This window comes from Pan troglodytes, chromosome 22, assembly GCF_028858775.2.
Source record: "Pan troglodytes isolate AG18354 chromosome 22, NHGRI_mPanTro3-v2.0_pri, whole genome shotgun sequence".
NCBI classification, from domain to species: domain Eukaryota; kingdom Metazoa; phylum Chordata; class Mammalia; order Primates; family Hominidae; genus Pan; species Pan troglodytes.
The window spans coordinates 34,212,988-34,239,863 of record NC_072420.2 but is presented as its reverse complement, the minus strand read 5'-3'; the positions used below and the strand labels follow the sequence as shown (position 1 = coordinate 34,239,863).

Here is a 26,876-nt window from a genome sequence, read left to right as displayed (position 1 = left end):
CAAGTTTTAATGCCTGGAAGCTTAAAGTGGGGGAAAGGTTGAAATCTTTTACTTTGAGAGTAGCTTGATTTTTTCTAACTTCCCTCAAAAATTACAAATCCTTCAGAAGTTGAGTACGTTATGATTCTTGATGTATGTAGCTTAATGTTATTGACGTTTCGGTTCATTTCTCTGCAAAAAAAAAAAAAACTTTTCCTCAAAGAAGAATTAAGGGACATATAGTTTGCCTCACTAAATTTTTTTTTTTAGTTTTTGACAGTTAACATAAATGGACTATTTTGTTTTTTTTATAGTGTCTGTGTTTCACTGATGGCAAGACTGTGGCCCCCATGCCCCCAGCACAGGACCATAAGCGATTACTGGAGGGAGATGGTGGCCCTAACACAGGGGGAATGGGAGCCTATTGTCCAGCCCCTCAGGTACTTCCCGAAGACTCTGCTGAAGTCTTGTAGTAGTTTGCTTTTCTCAGAGAACTCTTAGATGATACTTTCTATTTTGTTTTGTTTTCTGTTTGTTTGTTGCTATGAATTATGTTACTAATCAGCAATTAAATGAGGAGTATCTTTTCTGGTCTCTAAAACTAACTTTTCCTAAAAGCCTTTTTTGAAGAACTAAAATAAGCCAATCTAAAGTATAGTATGGGTTGAATAGATCCTCCTATTCCCTCCTCTCTGCAGCCAATTTTTAACACATGGGAGCCTGTTGTGGTCTTGGATTCATCTTTGGATATCCGTGGTTCAGCACAAAAGTGTTGTCTGTGTGTATCTGTGTGTGTGTGATATGAATTGAGAACCAAGTCGCATCAGAATTTCTAGTGTGCGTGTGATATGAATTGAGAACCAAGTCAGATCAGAATTTCTTGTGTGTGTGTGATATGAATTGAGAACCAAGTCATATCAGAATTTGTTCTGATCTTTCTACTTCATAACAGACAACACGTTTCCAAACAATTTCTGCACAGTTTTTGTTTTTGTTGTTGTTTTTTGAGACGGAGTCTCGCTCTGTCACCAGGCTGGGGTGCAGTGGCGCGATCTTGGCTCTCTACATCCTCCGCCTCCTGGGTTCAAGTGATTCTCCTGCCTCAGCCTCACAAGTAGCTGGGACTACAGGCACAGGCCACCACGCCAGGCTAATTTTTGTATTTTTAGTAGAGATGGGGTTTCACCATGTTGGCCAGTATGGTCTGGATCTCTTGACCCGTGATCTGCCCACCTCGGCCTCCCAAAGTGCTGGGATTACAGGCGTGAGCTACCATGCCTGGCCTTCTGCACAGTTTTTTTTAGGAATTTGTGCTGTTGGCATATAAGTAGGTTAGCAATCCGAAAACTCACCTATTCTTTTCATTGAAGATAGTCATAATTGTTTGTGCTAATGTAGTGCCCCTTTACATATTTTTCTTGCTTAAAAGATTAAAAATAGGCCGGGCGCAGTGGCTCATGCCTGTAATCCCAGCACTTTGGGAGGCCGAGGCAGGTGGATCACCTGAGGTTGGGAGTTTGAGACCAGCCTGGCCAACATGGAGAAACCCCGTCTCTACTGAAAATACAAAAATTAGCTGGGCGCGATGGCACATGCCTGTAGTCCCAGTCCCAGCTACTTGGGAAGCTAAGGCAAGAGAATCACTTGAACCCGGGAGGCGGAGGTTGTGGTGAGCCAAGATTGCGCCATTGCACTCCAGCCTGGACAACAAAAGCAAAACTTCACCTCAAAAAAAAAAAAAAAAAAAAAGATTAAACATAAACTTCATTTTTTTAAAAAGACTTCATAAGTGTAGGCCAGGCACAGTGGTTCACACCTGTAATCCAAACACTTCTATTAAAACTACCATTTGGTAATAGTGTATTCTAAGAACTATATCTGGGTCTAATTTTTACAATTAAATTCATAAACCCAGAATCTTACATATATAGACTTATGAAATATGCAGCGTATACTGGGAAGAGTACAAAGAAGCCTTAGGGTAGGAGAGAACTTGTTTCATTTCTATTACGTTTCGGGAAGTTATTTTTGGCTAGTTCTTTTAAGAGTGTATTTTTTGAAAATCATAAAGCTAAAATACCTACTTGATAGAGTCATTGTGAGGATTGAGAAAGTTTAAATCTTTCAAGTTCAAAATGTTCAGCATGTTTCAGGTGGTAAAAAAATGAGTTATCCTCATCATCCCCTTCTGTTGTCCCATGTAATACTACTTAGACTTTTTAAGTTACCTGTTACATTTAAGTGTTTCTGCACGTTCTCCAGGTTTCTAATGATCTATTACTAAAAATTAAAGATACTGTTCTTCAGAGGACAGTGGATGGCATGCAGCAAGAGGGTACTCCATATACAGGTAGGCCCACCCACATTACTATGGAAGCCACCTATAGAGTAACTTTCTACTTTTGATAAAACTTATTTTCCATTCCCTTTTTTTTTTTTTTACCACTTTTTAATGGACCATTTTTTAAATGTTTATGATTTTTCCAAAACTTTGATTATTAGAAGTTTATGTAGTAGATTTTATATTTGTAATACAGTGTCTTCATCATAGATTTTCTTTCTCTCTTTTTTTTTTTTTTTTTCTTTTTTAATGAAGGTATTCTCTATGCTGGAATAATGCTGACCAAGGATGGCCCAAAAGTTCTAGAGTTTAATTGCCGTTTTGGTGATCCAGAGTGCCAAGTGGGTAAAAATATCAAAGTATTACTTAGTAGAAGATATGTGGTATTTTAATCTTGGAATTTATCAGCCTGGAAGTAATTACCTTTGGGAAATTCATGCAAGTTCTGCTAGTACCCCAGTGAATAAAATGTTTAAGGAAAACTAAAATTTATCCCACCTGCCATGTGGATTATGTTTTTCCAGGTAATCCTCCCACTTCTTAAAAGTGATCTTTATGAAGTGATTCAGTCCACCTTAGATGGACTGCTCTGCACATCTCTGCCTGTTTGGCTAGAAAACCACACCGCCCTAACTGTTGTCATGGCAAGTAAAGGTTATCCTGGAGACTACACCAAGGGTGTAGAGATAACAGGTGAGTGTCAGGGAGCAAGAGGTTGGAGTACAACGTGACAAGTGCCAGCACCACAGCAGACCCCCCTCTCACACTAAGGCTTGCTCTCGATAAGAGTGTGAAGCCATCAGAAACCTTTCAGAGGGTCTTAACCATGTTGCTTATTGGATATGTGTGTTCAAATATCCGCAATTACTGTATTCAGAGAACCGTTGATTTCCCTTCCTGTGCAAGGAAGACATAAGTGGCAGAACCACATCTCCCGAGTGTCACCCAGTGCAGCCTTCCACTTCCACCTGCCTAGAGCCAGGGTAATAATGAGATTCTCTGAGAGTCAGAGGAACATTAGTACAAAGTATATCAATAAGATATATTTTAGAGGTGAGGACTCTGAATTATCACAAATGCATACAGTTTTGTGTGGTTTGACCCCCCAGTTTACAGTGCACCCCATAGTCACTTGGATGGCAAAATTCAAACAGTTTCAAAGTTTATCCTTCTCTTTTTTTTCTCTCTCTCTTTATATAAAGTAGGTGAAACATCTCGTTAAATGATGTTAAATCTAAGTTCCAGTGCCATAAGTCCAAAGGCAGACCTCTGTGACCCCTAGCAGGCTATAGTTTGGCCACTCTCCGTGCTCCAGTAGTGTATTTGGGGGGTTTCCTTTTTTTTTTCGAGATAGACTCTAGCTCTGTCACCCAGGCTGGAGTGCAGTGGCACGATCTCGGCTCACTGTAACCTCCTCCTGGGTTCAAGCGATTCTTCTGACTCAGCCTCCCAAGTAACTGGATTACAGGTGTGTGCTACCAGGCCCAGCTAATTTCTGTATTTTTAGTAGAGATGGGGTTTCACCATGTTGGCCCGGCTGGTCTCGAACTCCTGACCTCAAGTGATCCGCCTACCTCATCCTCCTCAAGTGTTGGGATTACAGGTCTGAGCCACCGTGCCCAGCCTCCAGTAGTGTATTTAATTCAACAACCCCATAAACTGTCTTGCCCAGACACCAAGTCCATTGCCTTATGAATCCCACGCATGGCAGCTAGGCAGGCAGTTAGGAATTGATTCCTTCTGAATATGGACAAAGAAAGAAATGGGCCAGAACCAAGATCCCTTGCATTGGTAAAATTTCCCTAAGATTGAAGTAACAAGTGTATAATAGTTCTGCCAGAGCAATATTGAGTTTTACCAGTACTGGCAGGCAGAGTAGCCATTCAGAATCACTAAATGGCTTTGTGTTGTAAAAACACTCAGGGAAGATGTATATTAACAAACTACCAAATAGGATGCTAACAAAAGAAATAGAGACAGAAAAAGAAGACCACCAGGAGATGAAAGAATGGTTTTCTAAAAATTAAGAAAAAGTGTTATCTTTATATAAACTGTCCCCTTTGGTCACTTTAGAATTTAGAATATATAGTCTAATAATGTTTTAAGTATAAAGCTGTATCTGAGAGTTTAAAAATAATTCAAACTACAGTGAAGGGGTAGGAATTTGGGGCTGACCCCAAAACTTAATTTAAGCCAAGTTTGTCTTAAAATCATACAAGTGTTATAATAGTGAAAAGATTACTTACGTTTTGCATTGTACTGATCATATTGGTTATACTGAAAAGAAAGAAACTTAAGTCTCATGATCTGGTTAAAAAAAAAAAATCGGAAAAGAAAAAAAGAAGCAGCTTTAATTGAATAACTGTGATGAAAAGAAGTTCCTTTACAGGCCAGGCACGGTGGCTCACACCTGTAATCCTAACACTTTGGGAGGCCGAAGCGGGCAGATCACTTGAGGTCAGGAGTTCGAGACCAGCCTGGCCAACATGGTGAAACCCCGTCTCCACTAAAAATACAAAAACAATTAGCCAAATGTGGTGGTGCATGCCTATAATCCTAGCTACTCAGGAGGCTGAGGTGGCAGGATGGCTTGAACCCAGGAGGTAGAGGTTGCAGTGAGCCGAGGTCGCACAACTGCACACTCCAGCCTAGGTGACAGAGCAAGACTCTGTCCCAAAAAGAAAAGGAAGTTCCCGGCTGGGCGCAGTGGCTCATGACTAATCCCAGCACTTTGGGAGGCCCAGGCAGGCAGATCACAAGGTCAGGAGATCGAGACCATCCTGGCTAACACGGTGAAACCCTGGCTCTACTAAAAATACAAAAAATTAGCCGGGCATGGTGGTGGGCACCTGTAGTCCCAGCTACTCAGGAGGCTGAGGCAGGAGAATGGCGTGAACCTGGGAGGAGGAGCTTGCAGTAAGCCAAGATTGCACCACTGCACACCAGCCTGGGCGACAGAGCGAGACTCTGTCTCAAAAAAAAAAAAAGAAAAGGAAGTTCCCTTACTCTTAAGGAAAAGATTAATGTGATCAGATGCAGGATTTTTGTTTCTTTCCTCATTAAACAATTGCTTTTATAATGAGATTTACGATAACACAAGAATTTAGGTTGTCATCCTAAAATAGCAGACAGTTCTTAGGAGAAAGAACTATTTACTCCTATTTACTCTAATTACTATTACATTGCATTAAAACCTGTCAGGGCCGGGCACGGTGGCTCATGCCTATAATCCCAGCACTTTGGGAGGCCAAGGTGGGCAGATCAGGAGGTCAAGACCATCCTGGCCAACATTTTCAAACCCTGTCTCTACTAAAAATACAAAAATTAGCTGGGTGTGGTGGCACATTCCTGTAGTCCCAGCTACTCCTGAGGTTGAGGCAAGAGATTTGCTTGAACCCAGGAGGCAGAGGTTGCAGTGAGCGGAGATCACACCACTGCACTCCAGCTTGGCAACAGAGTGAGACTCCGTCTCAAAAAATAAAAGAAGACCTGTCTGATAGGGAAGGTTCTTTTAAGTGAGATAAAGATCTTTAATTTTTATGTATTTATTTATTTGGAGACAGGGTCTCTGTTGCTGGGTTTGGAGCAGTGGTGCGATCACACCTCACTGCAGCCTCAAACTCCCAAATTCAAGTGATCCTCCCACCTCAGCTGGTGTGTGCCGCCACACTTGGCTATTATTATTTATTTATTTATGTAGAGGCGAGGTCTTGCTCTGTTGCCCAGGCTGGTCTCGAACTCATGGACTCAAGCAGTCTTTGCCTCAGCCTCCCAAAGTGCTGGAATTATAAGCATGAGCCACCACACCTAGCCAAGTTAAAAAAAAAAAAAAGAAAGAAACTTGTGGAAATTGTAAATCACTTCACGGTGTGAAATACTGTTGCTATTTCAAATCATATGTCAAATATGCTCTCTTCTAGGGTTTCCTGAGGCTCAAGCTCTAGGACTGGAGGTGTTCCATGCAGGCACTGCCCTCAAAAATGGCAAAGTAGTAACTCATGGGGGTAGAGTTCTTGCAGTCACAGCCATCCGGGAAAATCTCGTATCAGCCCTCGAGGAAGCCAAGAAAGGACTAGCTGCTATAAAGTTTGAGGGAGCAATTTATAGGAAAGACATCGGCTTTCGTGCCATAGCTTTCCTCCAGCAGCCCAGGTAAAACTCTAAGCAAGTTAGCTGTAGTGCCATTTCAGAAACTGGCCTAAATGGCTATGTAGAACATTTCATTAACCCTATAAGTCATTCAGTATTCTTTTCTCTCTGTGGGACTGATACAATCTTGGTTTGTATTTTGTTTGAATCAAAACTGGTTATAGCAATACTCAAATTAAATGGAAAAAACTTCATGATAGCGTAAGTTTGGAAAGTTTAGCAAAATCACAGTGGTACTGATTTTTATTTGTTTTCTATTTTTTTATTTTATATTTTTAATTTTTTTAACAGGGTCTTCCTCTCTTGCCCAAGTTCTCATGCCTCAGCCTCCCAAATAGCTGGGACTACAGGCACAGGCCACCACACCTGGCTAATTTTTTTGTATTTTTTGTGGAGATGGGGTTTCACCATGTTGCCAAGGCTAGTCTGAAACTCCTGGGCTCAAGTGATCCTCCTGCTTTGGCCTCCCAAAATGCTGGGATTATAGGCATGAGCCGCTGCACTTGGCCTGATACTGATTTTTATTCCTTGCGTTATCACATAGTGTTGTATTTGAAACATAGTTCACAGTTTTATCAAAGAACTGAAGATGAGAATACTGGTCATCTAACTTTGTAATTTGATTTGATTATACTGTAAAGTTTGACAGTCTCATTTTATCACTGCGTTTGTATCTATTACTAAAATGTATTTTTTGACCTCTTACTGATTCATTGTTGATATGTACAAACTGTTGACTTGTAAAATCAATAAAGTCTTAGTTGGAAATGTGGGTGTTTTGATTTCTTTTTTTTTTTTTTTTTTGAGACAGAATTTTGCTCTTGTCGCCCAGGCTGGAGTGCAGTGGCATGATCTCGCCTCACTGCAACCTCCACCTCCCGGGTTCAAGTGATTCCCCTTCCTCAGCCTCCTGAGTAGCTGGGATTACAGGTGCCTGCCACCGTGCCCAGCTGATTTTTGTGTTTTTGGTAGACATGGGGTTTCACCATGTTGGCCGGGCTGGTCTCGAACTCCTGACCTCAGGTGATCTGCCTGCCTCAGCCTCCCCAAGTACTGGGATTACAGGCGTGAGCCACCGTGCCCGGCCTGATTTCTTAAAAATATATCACATTTGCTATTGTTCATGAAGTTCATTTACGGATAATGAATAAATTTTAAGACAAAATTTTTTTACCAACGTAATTCAAGCTATACTGTTACCAAGAGGCAGGTTTTTTTAAAGTTTAAACACAGATTTTCCAAGAATCAAGAACATCAAAATACCATGCTAAAAATTTATTTTTCATTTAAAAATGACTAGATTCCATTGAAATGACCTATTTCAAGGGACTGCAATCTCAATTCTAGTCTGAATTATTTAAGTTATAAAGATGAAAAAATGGAAATGCCACAGTGTTAGTTGCTACTGGAGAAAAGGTTTTTTAACATCAGTCTTTGTTTTCTATCTGAGAGTGACCCAGAGCTGCTGGCTTTATTTGAGTTAACTGCCAATGCACTCAACTGTATTCTGGCAGCTTGTCTTTTTGTTTTTTGTTTTTGTATGCTTTTTTTAAAGACACTTCTATAAAAACATATATTTCTTCATGTATCACTGCATCCCAGCAGGCCAGAGTTCTCATTTTTGCAAGTCAAGACTACAAAATCTGCAGTGTCATTCACAAATTTGATCTCTAAATGTACTGCTCCGACTTGTGGGTCCTATACAGAAGGAAATGATGCACTGAGTATCTTTACCTGGTTTTGCTTTTGTCATAGTGTTTACTGTCCTCAGCTATTAGGAAACAGATACAGTTATATATTATTGAAATTAAGAACTCAGTTTAATTATTTAGGGATACTTGTGTACGGTTTTTACAAATCTAATTTTCACTTTTTTGACTTGATTAGGCATTCCTCTCTTGTTCATACCAAAATTGAACTGAGAAAAGTTGCAGCAAAATGTCAGTATATCTACTTTTAAACAGATGGTTGCCAGGGTCTGGGGTAGTGGGGAATGGGGAGTTATTTAACTGGGACAGACGTTCAGTTTTACAAGATAAAGGATTATGGAGATGGATGATGGTGCTGGGTGCACAGCATTATAATTGTATTCAATACTATTGAACTGTTCACTTAAAAATGGTTAAGATGCTGAATTTTATGTTGTGTATATTCTACCTTAATAAAAAATCGTTTAAAAGAATCAGTATATTTAGCAGCCTGTGAGAAGTACTTGTGGAAGAAATAGGTGATTGAGTTAGAATAGCGGTTCTCAGGGATGATGTAATCAAGTCAACTGGGGAGATTGTTCAAACTCATTTCAATTCCCAGAGCCTGCCCTAGACCAGTTAAATCAGAATCTGTATAGATGTGGCCCAGGCACTGACTTTAAAAAAATTTAAGCACTTTAGGGTATGTGAAAATCACTTGGGATATCTTCTGCTTTAAATAATATTTTAAGATTAAAATAATTTTCCCTGGCGTTTAGGTGATGACTTGTTTTTAATTCTTTAGGAGTTTGACTTACAAGGAATCTGGAGTAGATATCGCAGCTGGAAATATGCTGGTCAAGAAAATTCAGCCTTTAGCAAAAGCCACTTCCAGATCAGGTCAGTGATCCTATACTTTGCTAATTCATTAACTTTGATATACATTGTGAATGGATTTGGGTTTTATATTTAACAGGAATATTTTCCAAAGCAATGCTTGGTTACTGTAAGTTTTGCCCTGCTTAAGCCAAACCCAGTCTTCTGCTTTCTTTTCTTTAATATTAAAGTATTTCTCATCTATCATGTTAAACTCAAAAGGATATGTATGCTCCTTTACTTTTTTTTTTTTTTTTTTTTTTTTTTTGAGACAGAGTCTTGCCCAGGCTGGAGTGCAATGGCACCATCTCGGCTCACTGCAACTTCTGCCTCCTGATTTCAAGCGATTCTCCTGCCTCAGTCTCCCAAGTAATTGGGATTATAGGCACCCACCATCATGCCTGGCTAATTTTTGTATTTTTGTAGAGACATGATTTCACCATGTTGGCCAAGCTGGTCTTGAACTCCTGACCTCAGGCAATCTGCCCACCTCAGCCTCCCAAAGTGCTGGGATTATAGGCATGAGCCACCATGTCTGGCTGGTCCTTTAGTATTTAATTACTTTCTTTTTTTTTTTTTTTTTTTTTTTTTGAGACAAAGTCTGGCTCTGTCGCCCAGGCTGGAGTGCAGTGGTGCCATCTCGGCTAGCTGCAAGCTCTGCCTCCTGCGTTCACGCCATTCTCCTGCCTCAGCCTCCCGAGTAGCTGGGACTACAGGTGCCCGCCACCACGCCCAGCTAATTTTTTTGTATTTTTAGTGGAGACGGGGTTTCACTGTGTTAACCAGGATGGTCTCGACCTCCTGACCTTGTGATCCACCCGCCTCGGCCTCCCAAAGTGCTGGGATTACAGGGGTGAGCCACCACGCCCAGCCTTAATTACTTTCTTAATCAATTCTTTGAGCACATGGTGCAATCTCTCATACTCAGGAAGGGCATCTCTTGTTTCAGCCATTCTTATGAACAAGTGGTATGTATATACATGTTTAACCTATTAACATGTTACATGTTAATCTATTAAATGATTACATTCTCCCAGTTGATTTGATTATGTCATCTCTGAGAACAGCTGTTCCAATCATCTATTTCTTCCAGAAGTACATCTCACAGGCCGCTAAATATACTGGTTTTTTTAAACTAGTAGACATTTAAATAATTACATGTTTAATCTATTAAAATGTAGCAAGTAATTAATTTCCTCTCCAACAGGCTGTAAAGTTGATCTTGGAGGTTTTGCTGGTCTTTTTGATTTAAAAGCAGCTGGTTTCAAAGATCCCCTTCTGGCCTCTGGAACAGATGGCGTTGGAACTAAACTAAAGGTAATCAGACACCTTTGTGAATAAAGGCCTTTTAGGAAAGACGAGGAAATTTATATCAAATATGTATTTTTCTTCTCTTGACATATATGAGCTAAAAAGGACCATGCCAAATAACCATGTAAAATGGCTAAAATATCTGCACATTTCTAATAACAAATTATTATTTAGATTATATTTGGATGGAAGGGTACTTTAGAGGATAAAAAGGGATGCTTTTAGACCAAGTAGCTTGTCAGAATTTTGTGTTCTTTTGTTTTTAGGTGTTAAGAGCAGCTAGCCAAATGGATAAGATACAATTTTGAACTTATTCCCTAATGTGGATGTTTATATTGTTCTTACATAGATTGCCCAGCTATGCAATAAACATGATACCATTGGTCAAGATTTGGTAGCAATGTGTGTTAATGATATTCTGGCACAAGGAGCAGAGCCCCTCTTCTTCCTTGATTACTTTTCCTGTGGAAAACTTGACCTCAGTGTAACTGAAGCTGTTGTTGCTGGAATTGCTAAAGCTTGTGGAAAAGCTGGATGTGCTCTCCTTGGTATGATCAGCCATTTTAATCAATAACATGTCATTCTTCTTTTTGTGTTTTAGCCCTATGTAAAAATGTGATCAGTGCCAATGTAGCTAGCAAGAGAGACTGTATATCACAAGATGCATATATGCGATATGCACAAATGAAATATAGGTAAAACTACCTGAATTAAATTTAGAGCCTGCTACCTTCAAAGCCCTCCTCAAGGGTTTGTCCACTAGACCCGTACTCCCAAACTGTCAGGCAGGCCTTATCTTTCTTCCCAATTTTTGGCCACCTTTTAACATCCCCATCAGTCTCAGTAGCCTCCTCAACAAACAGGTCTAGGAGTTATTTCCTCCTTATTGACCCCACGGTACAGGCAGATGGGTTCCTGGCATTCCGGATCTTAACTAAAGCCAAATTTTCCCATAGAGTGACATAAATAATAATATACGCCCAAGTTTTATAGAAGTGTCTTTATACATGAAATGTTTGAGCAAAATGAATCTGTACGTTGATCAAGGAACAAAACAACCTCTTTTTTTAATTAAAAAAAAAAAAGGGAGTCTCTCTCTGTCACCCAGGTTGGAGTGCAGTGGTTCAATCACAGCTCACTGCAGCCTTGACCTCCTGGGTTCAAGGGATCTTCCTGCTTCAGCCTCCCAAGTAGTTGGGAACTACAGGCATGTGTCACCAACCCAGCTAATTTTTGTACTTTTTGTAGAGATAGGGTTTTGCCATGTTGCCCAGGCTGGTCTTGAATTGCTGGGCTCAAGCTATCTTCCCATCACAGCCTCCCAAAGACACTGCCTCTTTTTTTTTTTTTTTTTTTTTTTTTGAGACAGAGTCTTGCTCTGTCACCCAGTCTGGAGTGCAGTGGCGCGATCTTGGCTCACTGCAAGCTCTGCCTCCTGGGTTCACACCATTCTCCTGCCTCAGCCTCCCGAGTAGCTGGGACTATAGGTACCCGCCACCACACCCGGCTAATTTTTTCTATTTTTCAGTAGAGATGGGGTTTCACCGTGTTAGCCAGGATGGTCTCAATCTCCTGATCTCGTGATCCGCCTGCCTCGGCCTCCCAAAGTGCTGGGATTACAGGCATGAGCCACCGTGCCCGGCCAGAAACTGCCTCTTTTATATGACCATTTAAACCAGAAATTGTGCCATCTTGCATCTGCGCATGTGTGCATCTAATCTCAGCTGGTGTACCCAGGACCCCTTGAGCACCAACCCTAGTCCTCCACATGACCCTTTTCCATGCTGACAAGATGAAAGAAACAACCAAATTGCAGGCACAATTGCGTAATGATGGAAAAGAAACAGAAAGAAGGTGGTTCAGCTACAGCAGATGATAAAAACTTCAGTTCTCCTTAAGAAGTTAAGGGTAAACAATATCTCTGGTATTGAAGGGGTGAGTATGTTTACAAATGAAGACCAGAGATCCAGTTTAACAACCTAAAATGCTGGTAGCATTTCTCTGGGGCAGTGAACACTTTCACCATTACAGGCCATGCTGAGACAACGCAGCTGACAGAAATGCTACCAGCATCTTAAACCAGCTTGGTGCAGACAATCTGACTAGTTTAAGGAGACCGACTGAAGCTCTGCCCAAATAGTCTGTGGATGGAAAAGCACTGCTTGCTAATGGAGGGGATGGTGATGAAGTTCTAGATCTTGTAAGGAGTTTTGATGAGGCTATTAAGAATGAGGCAAACTGAAGTGAGTCAACTTCTGAAGAAGAAAAAATATGAAGTAACTAGGAGCTGCTATTTTACATTATGACTGCTTTCTGAAATTGTTTATGGATCTGATAAAATTTAGATCTCTAATATTTTAAGCCCCATTCCTGTTGGACACTGCAGCTCTTTTCAGTTTTTGCTTATACACAATTTCTTCTTTTTTTTTTTTTTTTCTTTTTGAGATGGAGTCTTGCTCTGTGGCCCAGGCTGGAGTGCAGTGGCACAATCTCGGCTCGCTGCAACCTCCACCTCCCAGGTTCAAGCAATTCTCCTGCCTCATCCTCCCAAGTAGCTGGGATTACAGGCATAAGCCACCACACCTGGTTAATTTTTGTGTTTTTAGTAGAGACAGAGTTTCACCATGTTGGCCAGGATAGTCTCAAACTCCTGACCTGATCCACCTGCCTCGGCCTCCCAAAGTGCTGGGATTACAGGCGTGAGCCACGATGCCCAGCCCACAATTTATTCTTTGTAGCTAATTAAGCTAAAGAAGCCTGGGAATAAAGTTTGAAACAAACAAAAATTGCCTTTCAACCACCGTTTAGAACACAGTTTCTTATTTGGAGTCTGCCTATACCTTATATCTTGACATGATATAATTGTAAGTAAAATGCTATACTTTTTAAGCTAGGGTATTTGGAATTGGGCAGTCCCAGTTAAGTCACTTCTTTAAGGCTGTATCATCACCTGAAAAATGGACTGATTATAAAGATCAAATACATATGAAAGCAGTTTTGAAACTAAACAGCTATAGAAATGATGTTATATTCAACTGAGCATTCATTCTGTGAAAGCAGTGGTGTTTGGCGGCTGCATATATACTTGTAGAGGTGCTACCTAATCTCACCCTTTGTGGAAACAAGTGCTATTTCTCCTGAAATCATGCTTGGTGGAAAGTTCTGTTAGACAGCTGGTAGAGTACATTTTCTTAAATATTTGCAGAACATAGCCATGTGTTAGTTGTTCATGTTAAGAGTAGCCTGTGCCACTGTTTCCTAGACAGATTTATAAATACTCTGATTTCTTTGTTCTTGTCTTATCCCACCAGGAGGTGAAACAGCAGAAATGCCTGACATGTATCCCCCTGGAGAGTATGACCTAGCTGGGTTTGCCGTTGGTGCCATGGAGCGAGATCAGAAACTCCCTCACCTGGAAAGAATCACTGAGGGTGATGTTGTTGTTGGAATAGCTTCATCTGGTCTTCATAGCAATGGATTTAGCCTTGTGAGGAAAATCGTGGCAAAATCTTCCCTCCAGTACTCCTCTCCAGCACCTGATGGTTGTGGTGACCAGACTTTAGGTAAACTCCCTCATGTTTAAACTGTCCTGCTTGGAAATGCCTGAGCAAGCATTTAGTGGTTTTAGTCTCTGATTACTTAGAGCTAAAAGGGAATGAATTACCTTGGTTTGCTACTTGGTCATTATTGTAGAGCTGGTGTCATTCTCCAGGTTGATTTTTATGTTTTGGTTTTCTATTCATAGGCTAAGTTTTTGTCTTCTCTCTTCAACATGCAGGGGACTTACTTCTCACGCCTACCAGAATCTATAGCCATTCACTGTTACCTGTCCTACGTTCAGGACATGTCAAAGCCTTTGCCCATATTACTGGTGGAGGATTACTAGAGAACATCCCCAGAGTCCTCCCTGAGAAACTTGGGGTAGATTTAGGTAAGATCACTAAAACGAACTTCTGTTCAGAAAATTGCTGAGGAAAAAAATGCATTGTGCGAGAAAACTATGGGTAGTTAATGTACACATGATTACACATGGAAAATTCTTAATCATTGGGGGTTTTGGGAGGGAAAAACTCGACCCTTTTCTATCTCCTTTTGCTTCATTATCTGTATTTATAAGACATAAAATATTGTCATGTAATTGGCTTACATAAAGTTGAAGTACTGGATAAGTAGGTCCTCCAAGGGGATTGGTAACTTCAAGCTCTATTAAGATGGAGCCCTACACACCAGGAAAGGAAATGTTAGCTATTAAGTAATCCATATTCGAGATAAAAGGACCTAAACCAAGGCATAGAGAAGGGAGGCACATTGGAGAATCATTTTATGCTTAGAAGTAAAAAGAAGTCTCAGGTTTCTAGTTAAGCAGGTGAGTAGGTGGTAACATCATTAACATAGGAAGAAGAGTAAGTTTGGAGTAGAAGGTTTTTAAATCTTCAGTGTGTTTATTCCAAGGTGACTGTGAGCAGAAGTTGAAGTCATGCTGAAGATAAATTGGGTGGTTATTTGCACGTAGTAATAGTTATAGCCAAGAGAATGAGGGAGACCAAAAGGTTGTTTCTCAAAGTAGAGTGACTGAAAAGAACAGTCCAAAGCAGAGGGTAAACCATGTAAAAGTATTATCATCAAACCAACATGGGATTTTTTCTTTTCTTTTTTTTTTTTTTTTTTTTTTTTTTAGACAGTCTCACTCTGTAGTCCAGGCTGGAGTATAGTGGCACGATCTCAGCTCACTGCAAACTCTGCCTCCTGGGTTCAAGCAATTATCCTGCCTCAGCCTCCCAAGTAGCTAGGATTACAGGCACCCGCCACCATGCCCGGCTAATTTTTGTATTTTTAGTAGAGACAGGGTTTCACCTTGTTGGCCAGGCTGGTTTCGAATTCCTGACCTCAAGTGATCCGCCCGCCTCAGCCTCCCAAAGTACTGGGATTACAGGCATGAGCCACCGCGCCCGGCCCCAAGGTAGGATTTTAACGTGACACTGGTCTGCAGTGTCAGGTACAGCACAAAGATCTAGAATAAGCACTAGAAAAAGACCAGTGTATTTTAGAGTTAGGTCAAAAGTCAGTTTGCTGGACATAGATACCACCCACTAGATTGTTGTGGCAGAGTTGTGGAGACAGTGGGTAGAGATTTCTGTTTGAAGAAACATACTGGTAAAAGGGAAGTGGAATAATTTTATGCATGCAGCAAAAGTGAGGGACAGAGTCCTCCCTCCCTGTGTTCTTTTTTGTTTTTTGTTTTTCGTTTTTTTTTGTTTTTTTTTTTTGAGTTGGAGTCTCGCTCTGTCGCCAGGCTGGAGTCTCCAGACTGGAGTGCAGTGGCGCAATCGCAGCTCACTGCAACCTCCGCCTCCCGGATTCAACTGATTCTCCTGCCTCAGCCTCCCAAGTAGCTGGGACTACAGGTGCCCGCCACCATGCCCGGCTAATTTTTGTATTTTTAGTAGAGACGGGGTTTCACCGTGTTGGCCAGGATGGTCTCAATCTCTTGACCTCATGATCCACCCGCCTTGGCCTCCCAAAGTGCTGGGATTACAGGCATGAGCCACTGTGCCCGGCCCCTCCCTTCCTTGTTTTTGTAAAATAAAGTCAGAGAAACTTTTCCAGCTATAGTCAACTAATACACATTGGTTTGACGGAGTAGAAACTGAGGGAGTTTACATAAAATAATTTCTCTGTGAAGTGTTAGTGAGATGAGCAGGCCTGGGGTGGGAGCTTGAAGAGAGGAGTGGATAAAGCAGTCAAGGTCAAACAGGAGTGAGACAGCGAGCAGGACTGAAGGCACAGGTGAAGGTGAAGCTGCTCATGTAGTTTTTCTCCCAGAGTAAAAGCATGTATATAGCCTTGAAGCAAGAACAGAAAAAAAATAGATTAGTTAGGTTGATCCAGCTGAACTAAGCAGGTATTGGGGTCATTCATTGGGGAGAAGCAGTCAGAGTGATAGAGGTGAGTAGATATGGTGAGCTAACCCAAGAGTCAGAGCGTATGTGAAGCTCGGAGAGAACTGAAGAGTCAGAGGTAGGTTGTGTGGAAGTGAGGAAATCGGCAAGGGAAGCTGGGAGAGTGGTCAGATGGGATTTCAGCCTAGTCAGGGAAGCAAAACAGACAGGCCAGGCTAGGCTGGGTGGGAGTCTCTTCCAGGTCCATGGACTGAGCATAATAAGGAGTTGAAGGATTCATAGGAGGGTGAAACTAGTGGTTCAAGACATTCCTTGGGTAGAAATGCTTTCTGGTGAGCATATATAAGAACCTTAATAAGTAGTTCATTCATCATCCTTTTCAAATAGTTAAAAAACAGTGGCCTGCTGATGAATGGGGAAAGGAGGCAGGACTGATTTGTGCATTTGCCAGTTTTTGTGGTATAAATACTCCCATCATAGCTGCTTTAAAAATGGCTGTTTAACAGTCTCTACAAGCTGGCTCTAGCACACCACTAGTTAAAAACAACATAGTAGTCACCTCATTAAGAAACTGAAAGTGATATAGCCATATTCCTGAAAGCAGTTATAGTTTGAGTTACACAAATGTCTGTATTCCAATAAAAGCCATTGCACAATTCCTTGCATCAGCCTCTAAAGTTTCTTCCAGGAATCATACTTTGCCAACAGATTTAAGTAAGGACTTCTGGGGGTTTTTTTGTTTGTTTTTTATTGAGACAGAGTGTCACTCTGTCGCCCCAACTGGAGTTCAGTGGTGCGATCACAGCTCACTATTGCCCCAACGTCCTGGGTTCAAGTGATTCTCCGACCTCAGCCTCCTAAGTAGCTGGGACCACAGGTAACACGCCACCACACTTGGCTATTTTTTGCATTTTTAGTAGAGACGGGGTTTCACTACATTGCCCAGGCTGATCTTAAACTCCCTGGCTCAGAGCAATCTGCCCATCTCAGCCTCCCAAAGCGCTGGGATTACTGGCATGAGCTACCACACCCGGCCAGGACTTTTCAACATTAAAATTACAACTTACATTATTCATGAGGTACTTGTTCATTTATAGAAGCTAGACTCTTAGTCTGCCAGTGTTTTTTCCTATAAATATTTTGTAAAACTTCACTAAAACAAGATCATAATTTGGTAATCTGCTACTTGCCCTGCCATTAAATATGTCATCACTATCTCCTTGTCTTAGTAGCATCATTTTTGATAACAAGTATTCCATTTTACAGATGTACCACTATTTAGTTTTAAGTTGCTATTTACTTTTAACTATTGAGAGCATAGTGAACAATGTAGTTACTAAATCTGAGCTCAACTATTAAGAATGGACATTTCCCAGCTACTATAAATGGAATTGAATCTAAGAGTCATAGACATGTGATTCATTTTTATTTTTTTAGACAGAGTCTCACCCTGTCGCCCAGGCTGGAGTACAGTAGTGCGATCTCAGCTCACTGCAACCTCCACCTCCCGGGTTCAAGTGATTCTCCTGCCTCAGCCTCCCGAGTAGCTGGGATTACAGATGTGCGTCTCCATGCCCAGCTAATTTTTGTATTTTCAGTAGAGATGGGGTTTCATCACGTTGGCCAGGCTGGTCTCGAACTCCTGACTTCGTGATCCGCGGGCCTCGGCCTCCCAAAGTGCTGAGATTACAGGCCTGAGCCACCGCACCCGGCCTCATTTTTAAAATTGTATCAACTTCAGGCTGGGCATGGTGGCTCACCCCTGTAATTCCAGCACTTCGGGAGGCTGAGGTGGATGGATCCCCTGAGGTCAGGAGTTCAAGACCAGCCTGGCCAGCATAATGAAACCCTGTCTCTACTAAAAATACACACACACACACACACACACACACACACACACAGAGACACACACACACAAATAACCAAGTGTGGTAGCACATGCCTATAATCCCAGCTACTCGGGAGGCTGAGGCATGAGAATAGCTTGAACCCAGGAGGCGGAGGTTGCAGTGAGTCGAGATTACGCCATTGCACTCCAGCCTAAACGACAGAGAGATACTCTGTCTCAAAAAAAAAAAATTGTATCAACTCCAAAGTATTAAAAAACTGATTATCAGCTGAGCATGATGGCTCATGCCTATAATCCCAGCGCTTTGGGAGGCTGAGGCAGAAGAAGCCCAGGAGGTCAAAACTAGACTGGGCAACATGGTAAGACCCTGTCTCTACAAAAAAAAATTTTTAAATAGCCAGGCATGGTGTCGCATGCCTGTAGTCCCAGCTACTCAGGAGGCTGAAGTGAGAAGATCACTTGAGCCTGGGACATCAAGGCTACAGTGAGCCGTGTTCATGCCACTGCACTCCAGCCTGGGCAACAGAGCCAGATCCTGTCTCAAAGAAAAAAAAAATTATCCAATAAATAAATCAAATAAATAGGCAGAACTGATAGTAAACCTTATTATTTAATAAAAAGCTGAGTTCACATTGGCTTCCCTTTCTTAAGAGCATCATAAATAATTTAATTCAGTATAGTTTTTTAAAAAAATCAGATCCCATAATCGTAGATTCCAAAGAACTATCCAGATTCTTTTTAAATTCAGAAATGTTGTGTGTGTGTATATAGACCTTTACCGAAAAATTTTTATTAGAGATTTTTGTTGTATTATTTGTGATAAGAGAGATTTTTTTTTTTTTTTTTTTTTTTTTTTTTTTTCAATTTGAATCGGAGTCTCACTCTGTCCACCAGGCTAGAGTGCAGTGGTACCATCTCGGCCCACTGCAACCTCCACCTCCCAGGTTTAAGTGATTCTGCTGCCTCAGCCTCCCGAGTAGCTGGGACTACAGGCGTGCGCCACCACGCCCAGCTAATTATTGTATTTTTAGTAGAGAATGGGTTTCACCATCTTGGCCAGGGTGGTCTCGATTTCCTGACCTCGTGATCCGCCCACCTCGGCCTCCCAAAGTGTTGGGATTACAGGCATGTAATCCAAAGTGTTGGGATTCTCACGCCCGGCCGAGAGAATGTATTCTTATAGCAGACCTAGGAAGTCTAAATTTTAAAAAGAATGAGAGGGAGAGGGTGTTGATCCGCCTTCCATTAACATAACTTTTCTTGAGGAGTGTATGCATTTTCTCTAAATATGTAGATAAGCCATCTAGTTTTGCATTGTACTTTGGGTGCATTTTGGTCATCGCAAAGACTCAGCCAAACATTCACAAAAGGATGGTATACTGACCTTTGCTGGAATTCAGCTACTAGCTCATCTGATCCATTAGGGAATGTCTAAGGGTCTAGTTAGTTAATGTAGCACAAAACCTCACTCATTTGTGAGTACTGGCCAAGTGTGTCAACAAAAAAATGTTCTTAATGTCTAAGGTACAAATGGATCCCCAAATAAAAAGTTCTCAGAGGCCAGTTTATAGTTTTACCCTACATAAAATAGCAGAGCCTGATTATAATTTCCACATCTTTGAATATGTGCATACTTTTGTACTTTGAGAAGGTAGGAAAATCAAACAATTCGTGTCTATTTTTTTCAGATGCCCAGACCTGGAGGATCCCCAGGGTCTTCTCATGGTTACAGCAGGAAGGACACCTCTCTGAGGAAGAGATGGCCAGAACATTTAACTGTGGGGTTGGCGCTGTCCTTGTGGTATCAAAGGAGCAGACAGAGCAGATTCTGAGGGATATCCAGCAGCACAAGGAAGAAGCCTGGGTGATTGGCAGTGTGGTTGCACGAGCTGAAGGTACTTGCTCCTTATTCATTTTTAGATATATAATTTTAGCTGTATAATTTTAGCTATACCTCAGCCTTGCCTCACAAGCTTTCTGCCCACCTTTTAGTGCAGCCATCGCTATGGCAACTATCTTTACACAGATGTATCATGACAGCACCCACCCCAGCGATACCACGTATCTCTTCATTTCTGCCTCAGAACTAAGCATTCATGCATGCACAGCCACACCCCACAGGATCGCTTCCCAAAGTAATCTCCCTACACACAAGATCTCATGGCTCTGCTTTGTCACTCCGCTCAATTCAAGGAATAGCGAGCAAGCACCCTGACAAGTACTGTATCAGTCAGGACTCTGCGAGAAGTGCTAGAACTTGGCAGAGGGGCAGAAAATCCACTCAGATTCACTAACAAAGACGTCACATGCTTGCTTTGGCAGGACACATACTAAAATTGGAACGATACAGAGAAGATTCACAAAAATAAAAAATAGAAAAAAAAAAGTCAGACCCTGTTGACTTTACCTGTATCTGCCTTTCTTTCCTCTATTGTGTAGGATTCATTTTCAAGCGGGTTCTCCAAATGCCGGAAAGATAACATCCTTCAGCTCACATTACAATAAGAAAGAGAGACCCAGCCGGGCGTGGTGGCTCACGCCTGTAATCCCAGCACTTTGGGAGGCCGAAGCGGGTGGATCACGAGGTCAGGAGATCAAGACCATCCTGGCTAACTCGGTGAAACCCCGTCTCTACTAATAAATACAAAACATTAGCCGGGCGTGGTGGCGGGCGCCTGTAGTCCCAGCTACTCGGGAGGCTGAGGCAGGAGAATGGCGTGAACCTAGGAGGCGGAACTTGCAGTGAGCCGAGATCGCGCCACTGCACTCCAGCCTGGGCAACAGAGCGAGACTCCGTCTCAAAAAGAGAAAAAAAGAGAGACCCTCTTTTTCTTAACATCGCATATCAAGCCTTTAAATGGCTTTGCTGGGTCACATGCTTATCCCCGAGACCAGGAGATCATGGCACTACTGTGGGTGGTCTCACTAGGAAGATTTGGGGAGTAGGGGCAGAATACTGGCAGGCAGTCATATATATCCACCGTGCACTTCAAGATAGTGATGTGATCTGCAGCTTTTAGTTGAAGTAATTACATATGTTCACCTTTTGGAAGTTTTTATGAATGAGTAGTGTTAAGTGATACAAATGTGTTGTTCATTTTAGTCCTTGCATTATCTTATTTTCAGGATAAAACATACCCTAAAGTTTTCATAAAATATTTTTCTTTCCATTATTCCTGTTAATTCACAATTGTTCTTTACTTATTTATGGATATGTTTGAAATGAAGGTTCCCCACGTGTGAAAGTCAAGAATCTGATTGAAAGCATGCAAATAAATGGGTCAGTGTTGAAGAATGGCTCCCTGACAAATCATTTCTCTTTTGGAAAAAAAAAGGCCAGAGTGGCTGTCTTAATATCTGGAACAGGTGAGATGTGGCTTCCCCTTCACTGTAGAGCTGTTGACTGCCCTTCCTTTCCTCCCCGCACTCTTGTGAGATTGTAAGGTCACTCTCGGCAGAGTCTAGGGACTGGGGGGAATCATGAGGGTTGTCTTTGTCTTTTCAGCATTCTTAGTCTTTCCACTTTTCTTAGGAATTTGAGACAGCTCCCAAAGAAAAAAGTAAAGGATGTCAGAAAGCTGGTTAAAGAGAAACCAGAAAAGATAGAAGCTCCAGCTCATTTTGTATCATAGCTTTGTTGTTGAAAAGTCTGAAAACAGTTGAGGAATTTTTATTGTTATCTTATTAATAAGAAGAAGTTTATGTTTGACCTTTATGGATAGAGGGGTAAAGTAATAAGAGTATTGTATTCTCTCAGATGGATGTAGCCTGATTTTTTTCCCTCTATTGTAAGTAACACTGCTATGAACATTCTTGCAAATATTCAGTATGTTCTTAAATGCATATGTGATTTTTTTTTATTTGATGGCCAAGATCATAATGATTCTTTTTGAGACAGTCTTGCTATGTTGCCCAGGCTAGAGTACAGTAGCTATTCACAGATGCAGTCATAGTACACTGCAGCTTCCAGCTCTGGCCTCAAGCAATCCTTCCACCTTATTAGCCCCCCGAGTAGCTGGGACTGCAGGCATGCAGCACCACAACCAGCTCTGATATTTCTTCAGGATTCATTCCCAGAAGTTTAATTGCTTTACAGGTCGATCTTAAGGTTTTAATGTACTTTAGGCCCAAGTTGATAATAAAGCAAAGAAGCTATTGTAAGATGCAGCCATAAAAAAGAATAAAACCACATCATTTGCAGCAATATGGATGGAACTGGAGGCCATTATCCTGAGTGAACTGCCTCAGAAACAGAAAACCAGATATTGCATGTTCTCACTTATGAGTGGGAGCTAAACAGTGGGTACATGTGGACATAAAGATGGAAACAATAGGGCCGGGTGCTGTGGCTCACGCCTGTAATCCTAGTACTTTGGGAGGCTGAGGCGGGCGGATCACAAGGTCAAGAGATCGAGACCATCCTGGCCAACATGGTGAAACCCTGTCTCCACTAAAAATAGAAAAATTAGCTGGGCATGGTGGCACACGTCTGTAGTCCCAGCTACTCTGGAGGCTGAGACAGGAGAATTGCTTGAACCCTGGAGACAGAGGTTGCAATGAGCTGAGATTGCACCACTGTACTCCAGCCTGGAGACAGAGCAAGACTCCATCTCAAAAAAAAAATAAATAAATAAAGATGGAAACAATAGATACAAAACAGGGAAGTGTGGGAGAAGAGGTGAGGGTTGAAAATTTTTCTATCAGGTATAATGTTCACTATGTAGGTAATAGGTACACTAGAAGCCCAATCCCCACCATTATACAACATTCCCATGTAATAAACAAGCGTGTGTACCCCCGAATCTAAAATTTTTTTTTTTAAAGAAACTATTGTAAGAGTCATAGCATAGTGGTTTGTTCTTGAGAGGGTCCGTTTTTCTTGCTTAATTAAGCAGCTTATTTCTCATCAGTCAGTTTTAACATAATGTTATACTGTTTCTACTACAATGCTAGATCACAAGATACAGAATTTGTGGGAGCAATTACATATCCTAGGAGCAATTACATATCCTAAACCACGTCATTTGCAGCAATATGGATGGAACTGGAGGCCATCCAGGAATATCTGTGCTTTTCACAATCTATTAATCCATTATCCCAAGAGGAAGGGAGTTTTTTTAATTTTTAATTTGTATGGGTACATGGTAGGTATATATATTTATAGGGTACATGAGATCTTTTGATACAGCCATACAACCTGTAATAATCACATCCCTGTAAATGGGGTATTCATCACCTCAAGCATTTATTCTTTGTGTTACAAACAATCCAGTTATTTTATTTCAGTTTTTTTTTGTTTTGTTTTTGTTTTTGTTTTTGAGATAGAGTCTCACTCTGTCGCCCAGGCTGGTGTGCAGTGGCACAGACTCGGCTCACTGCAAACTCCGCCTCCCAGTTTCAAGTGATTCTTCTGTCTCAGCCTCCTGAGTAGCTGGGATTACAGGCACCTGCCACTATGCCTGGCTAATTTTTTGTATTTTTAGTAGGGATGGGGTTTCATCATGTTGGCCAGGCTGGTCAGGCTGGTCTTGAACTCTTGACCTCAGTATGATCCGCCTGCCTTGACCTCCCAAAGTGCTGGGATTATAGGTGTGAGCCACCACATCCAGCCTCTTCCAGTTATTTTAAAATGTGTAATAAATTATTGTTGACTATAGTCACCCTGTTATGCTATCAAACACTAGATTTTGTTCATTCTAACTATATTTTTGTACCCATTAGCATCCCCTCTCCCCGTCTCTCCCACTACCCTTCCTAGCCTCTGGTAACCATCATTGCACTATCATCATGAGTTCAACTGTTTTAATTTTTAGCTCCCACAAATAAGTGAGAACATGTGAGGTTTGTCTTTCTGTGCCTGACTTATTTCACTTAACTTAATGACCTTCCGTTCCATCCATGTTGTTGCAAATGACAGGATCTCATCTTTTTTATGGCTGAATAGTACTCCATTGTGTGATGTACCACATTTTCTTTATCCATTTGTCTGCTGATAAACATTTAGGTTGCTTCCAAATCTTGGCTAGGGAGAATAAACATGAAACTGCAGATATCTCTTTGATACACTGATTTTCTTTCTTTTGGGTATATACCTAGCAATGGGATTGCTGGATGATACGGTAGCTCTTTTTTTTAATTTTTGAGGACCCTTCAAACTGTTCTCCATAATAATTGTACTAATTTACATTCCCAATAGTGTGTGACGGTTCCCTTTTCTCCACATCTTCGCCAGCATGTTATTGCCTGTGTTTTGGATAAAAGCCATTTTAACCAGGGCGAGACAATATGTCATAGTTTTGATTTGCATTTCTCTGATGATAATGATGTTGAGCACCTTTTTATATACCTGTTTGCAATTTGTGTGTTTTCTTTTAAGAAATGTCTATTCAGATCTTTTGCCCATTTTTAATCAGAGTATTAGATTTTTCCATAATGAATTGTTTAAGCTCCTTATATATTCTGGTTATTAATCCCTTGTCAGATGGGTAGTTTGCACATATTTTCTACCATTCTGTGGGTTGTCTCCTTACTTTGTTGATTGTTTCCATTGCTATACAGAAGCTTTTTCCATATTTACTTTAGTTGCCTGTGCCAAGAGAAAGGGAATTTAGAAGCCTCACATATCACCAGTCTTTTCCAAGACATTTATTCAGAAAATTTGACTGTCCCCTATTCAAAATGGCACATCTCTTTTTTAAAAAAGTGTGAGGTTGGGCGCGGTGGCTCACGCCTGTAATCCCAAATTTGGGAGGCCGAGGTGGGCGGATCACCTGATGTCAGGAGTTCCAGACGAGCCTGGCCAACGTGGTGAAACCCCATCTCTACTAAAAATACAAAAATTAGCCAGGTGTGGTGGTGGGCTCCTGTAATCCCAGCTACTCAGGAGGCTGAGGCAGGATAATTGCTTGAACCCGGGAGGTGGAGGTTGCAGTGAACCCAGATCGTGCCACTGCACTCCTAGCCTGGGCGACAGAGTGAGACTCCCTCTCAAAAAAAAAAAAAAAAGAAGAAGTAGTATGAGCTCACTGCTGTTTTTCTCCCTTCTCAGGATCGAACCTGCAAGCACTTATAGACAGTACTCGGGAACCAAATAGCTCTGCACAAATTGATATTGTTATCTCCAACAAAGCCGCAGTGGCTGGGTTAGATAAAGCGGAAAGAGCTGGTATTCCCACTAGAGTAAGTTACTTGGGAAAATATCTTTGCTGTGGGCCATATTTAAGCTCGTAATCTGCCCTCACAGGACCCTGGTATATGGGCACTTGTTCTTGGGACTTCGCCATTTTGGGTGGGTGCTGGGCTTGCCTTCTTCATCCTGTCCCTTTCTTAATAATCTCTCTATCAGGTATATCTTTACAAGGAAGTGAAGTATGGTCTGTGTAAAGGTTGAGTTTTTAATTATTTTTGGTAATTCATTGAAAAGGGTTGTGCTTATCTTTTTCTATTACAGGTAATTAATCATAAACTGTATAAAAATCGTGTAGAATTTGACAGTGCAATTGACCTAGTCCTTGAAGAGTTCTCCATAGACATAGTCTGTCTTGCAGGATTCATGAGAATTCTTTCTGGCCCCTTTGTCCAAAAGTGGAATGGTAAGCAAAAATTATTTGACATCACATTGGGAAATCAATTGAAAATGGTCTCCAGAACAGATAACTTGCCAAACAATCCCAGTAGTGAACACCCATCCCAGAAATCCAACTCCTGTTTGACTTCGGATCTAGATAGGAAAACGTATTCCTTTAACAGAATACCCAGGATTTTTAAATTCTGACCACTATGCTTTTTTTAATTTTTAGGAAAAATGCTCAATATCCACCCATCCTTGCTCCCTTCTTTTAAGGGTTCGAATGCCCATGAGCAAGCCCTGGAAACCGGAGTCACAGTTACTGGGTGCACTGTACACTTTGTAGCTGTGAGTATGTCTTTTTCTACCAACATAATATTAGTAGTCAGATGTAAATTACACTGGCTAGAAGGTGATGTTCAAAACTTTTGCTTACTTTTCCAGGAAGATGTGGATGCTGGACAAATTATTTTGCAAGAAGCTGTTCCCGTGAAGAGGGGTGATACTGTCGCAACTCTTTCTGAAAGAGTAAAATTAGTAGAACATAAAATATTTCCTGCAGCCCTTCAGCTGGTGGCCAGTGGAACTGTACAGCTTGGAGAAAATGGCAAGATCTGTTGGGTTAAAGAGGAATGAAGCCTTTTAATTCAGAAATGGGGCCAGTTTAGAAAGAATTATTTGCTGTTTGCATGGTGGTTTTTTATCATGGACTTGGCCCAAAAGAAAAACTGCTAAAAGACAAAAAAGACCTCACCCTTACTTCATCTATTTTTTTAATAAATAGAGACTCACTAAAAACAAGACTAGTTAGTGCAGCATATCTGAGACATACAGTTTTCTTGGTCTTTTTTATGCTCTTTTTCTAACCGTCACCCCCTCTTTTTTTTTTTTTGGTATTGCCTGACAACATGACGAATCACCTCCATGTTTATAAGTTTTATGTTTTCAGCTGGGCACAGTGGCTCACGCCTGTAATCCCAGCACTTTGGGAGGCCGAGGCAGGCGGATCATGAGGTCAGGAGATCGAGACTATCCTGGCTAACACAGTGAAATCCCATCTCTACTAAAAATACAAAAAATAGTTAGCTGGGTGTGGTGGTACGCACCTGTAATCCCAGCTACTCGGGTGGCTGAGGCAGGAGAATCGCTTGAACCCAGGAGGTGGAGGTTGCAGTGAGCCAAGATCATGCCACTGCACTCCAGCCTGGGCAACAGA

The 26,876-nt window shown here is 41.4% G+C and overlaps 1 protein-coding gene across 13 annotated transcripts in view; it reads left to right on the top strand.

Annotated features, from left to right (window-relative positions):
* Nucleotides 1-26,458, top strand: part of GART (phosphoribosylglycinamide formyltransferase, phosphoribosylglycinamide synthetase, phosphoribosylaminoimidazole synthetase) — a 38,211-nt gene extending 11,753 nt beyond the window's left edge. For all 13 annotated transcript variants that reach the window (XM_003319054.6, XM_009455531.5, XM_063803531.1 and 10 more), the window contains 16 exons: nt 294-419; nt 2,242-2,329; nt 2,576-2,661; nt 2,845-3,013; nt 6,241-6,472; nt 8,963-9,057; nt 10,241-10,350; nt 10,694-10,892; nt 13,656-13,907; nt 14,123-14,275; nt 19,782-19,988; nt 21,322-21,459; nt 25,142-25,272; nt 25,544-25,685; nt 25,893-26,008; nt 26,105-26,458. In XM_003319054.6, coding sequence (XP_003319102.2) covers nt 294-419; nt 2,242-2,329; nt 2,576-2,661; nt 2,845-3,013; nt 6,241-6,472; nt 8,963-9,057; nt 10,241-10,350; nt 10,694-10,892; nt 13,656-13,907; nt 14,123-14,275; nt 19,782-19,988; nt 21,322-21,459; nt 25,142-25,272; nt 25,544-25,685; nt 25,893-26,008; nt 26,105-26,296 — 2,436 coding nt within the window. In that variant the 3' untranslated portion in view covers nt 26,297-26,458. The remainder of the gene's footprint in view (nt 1-293; nt 420-2,241; nt 2,330-2,575; nt 2,662-2,844; nt 3,014-6,240; nt 6,473-8,962; nt 9,058-10,240; nt 10,351-10,693; nt 10,893-13,655; nt 13,908-14,122; nt 14,276-19,781; nt 19,989-21,321; nt 21,460-25,141; nt 25,273-25,543; nt 25,686-25,892; nt 26,009-26,104) is intronic.
* Nucleotides 26,459-26,876: the final 418 nt, after the last annotated feature.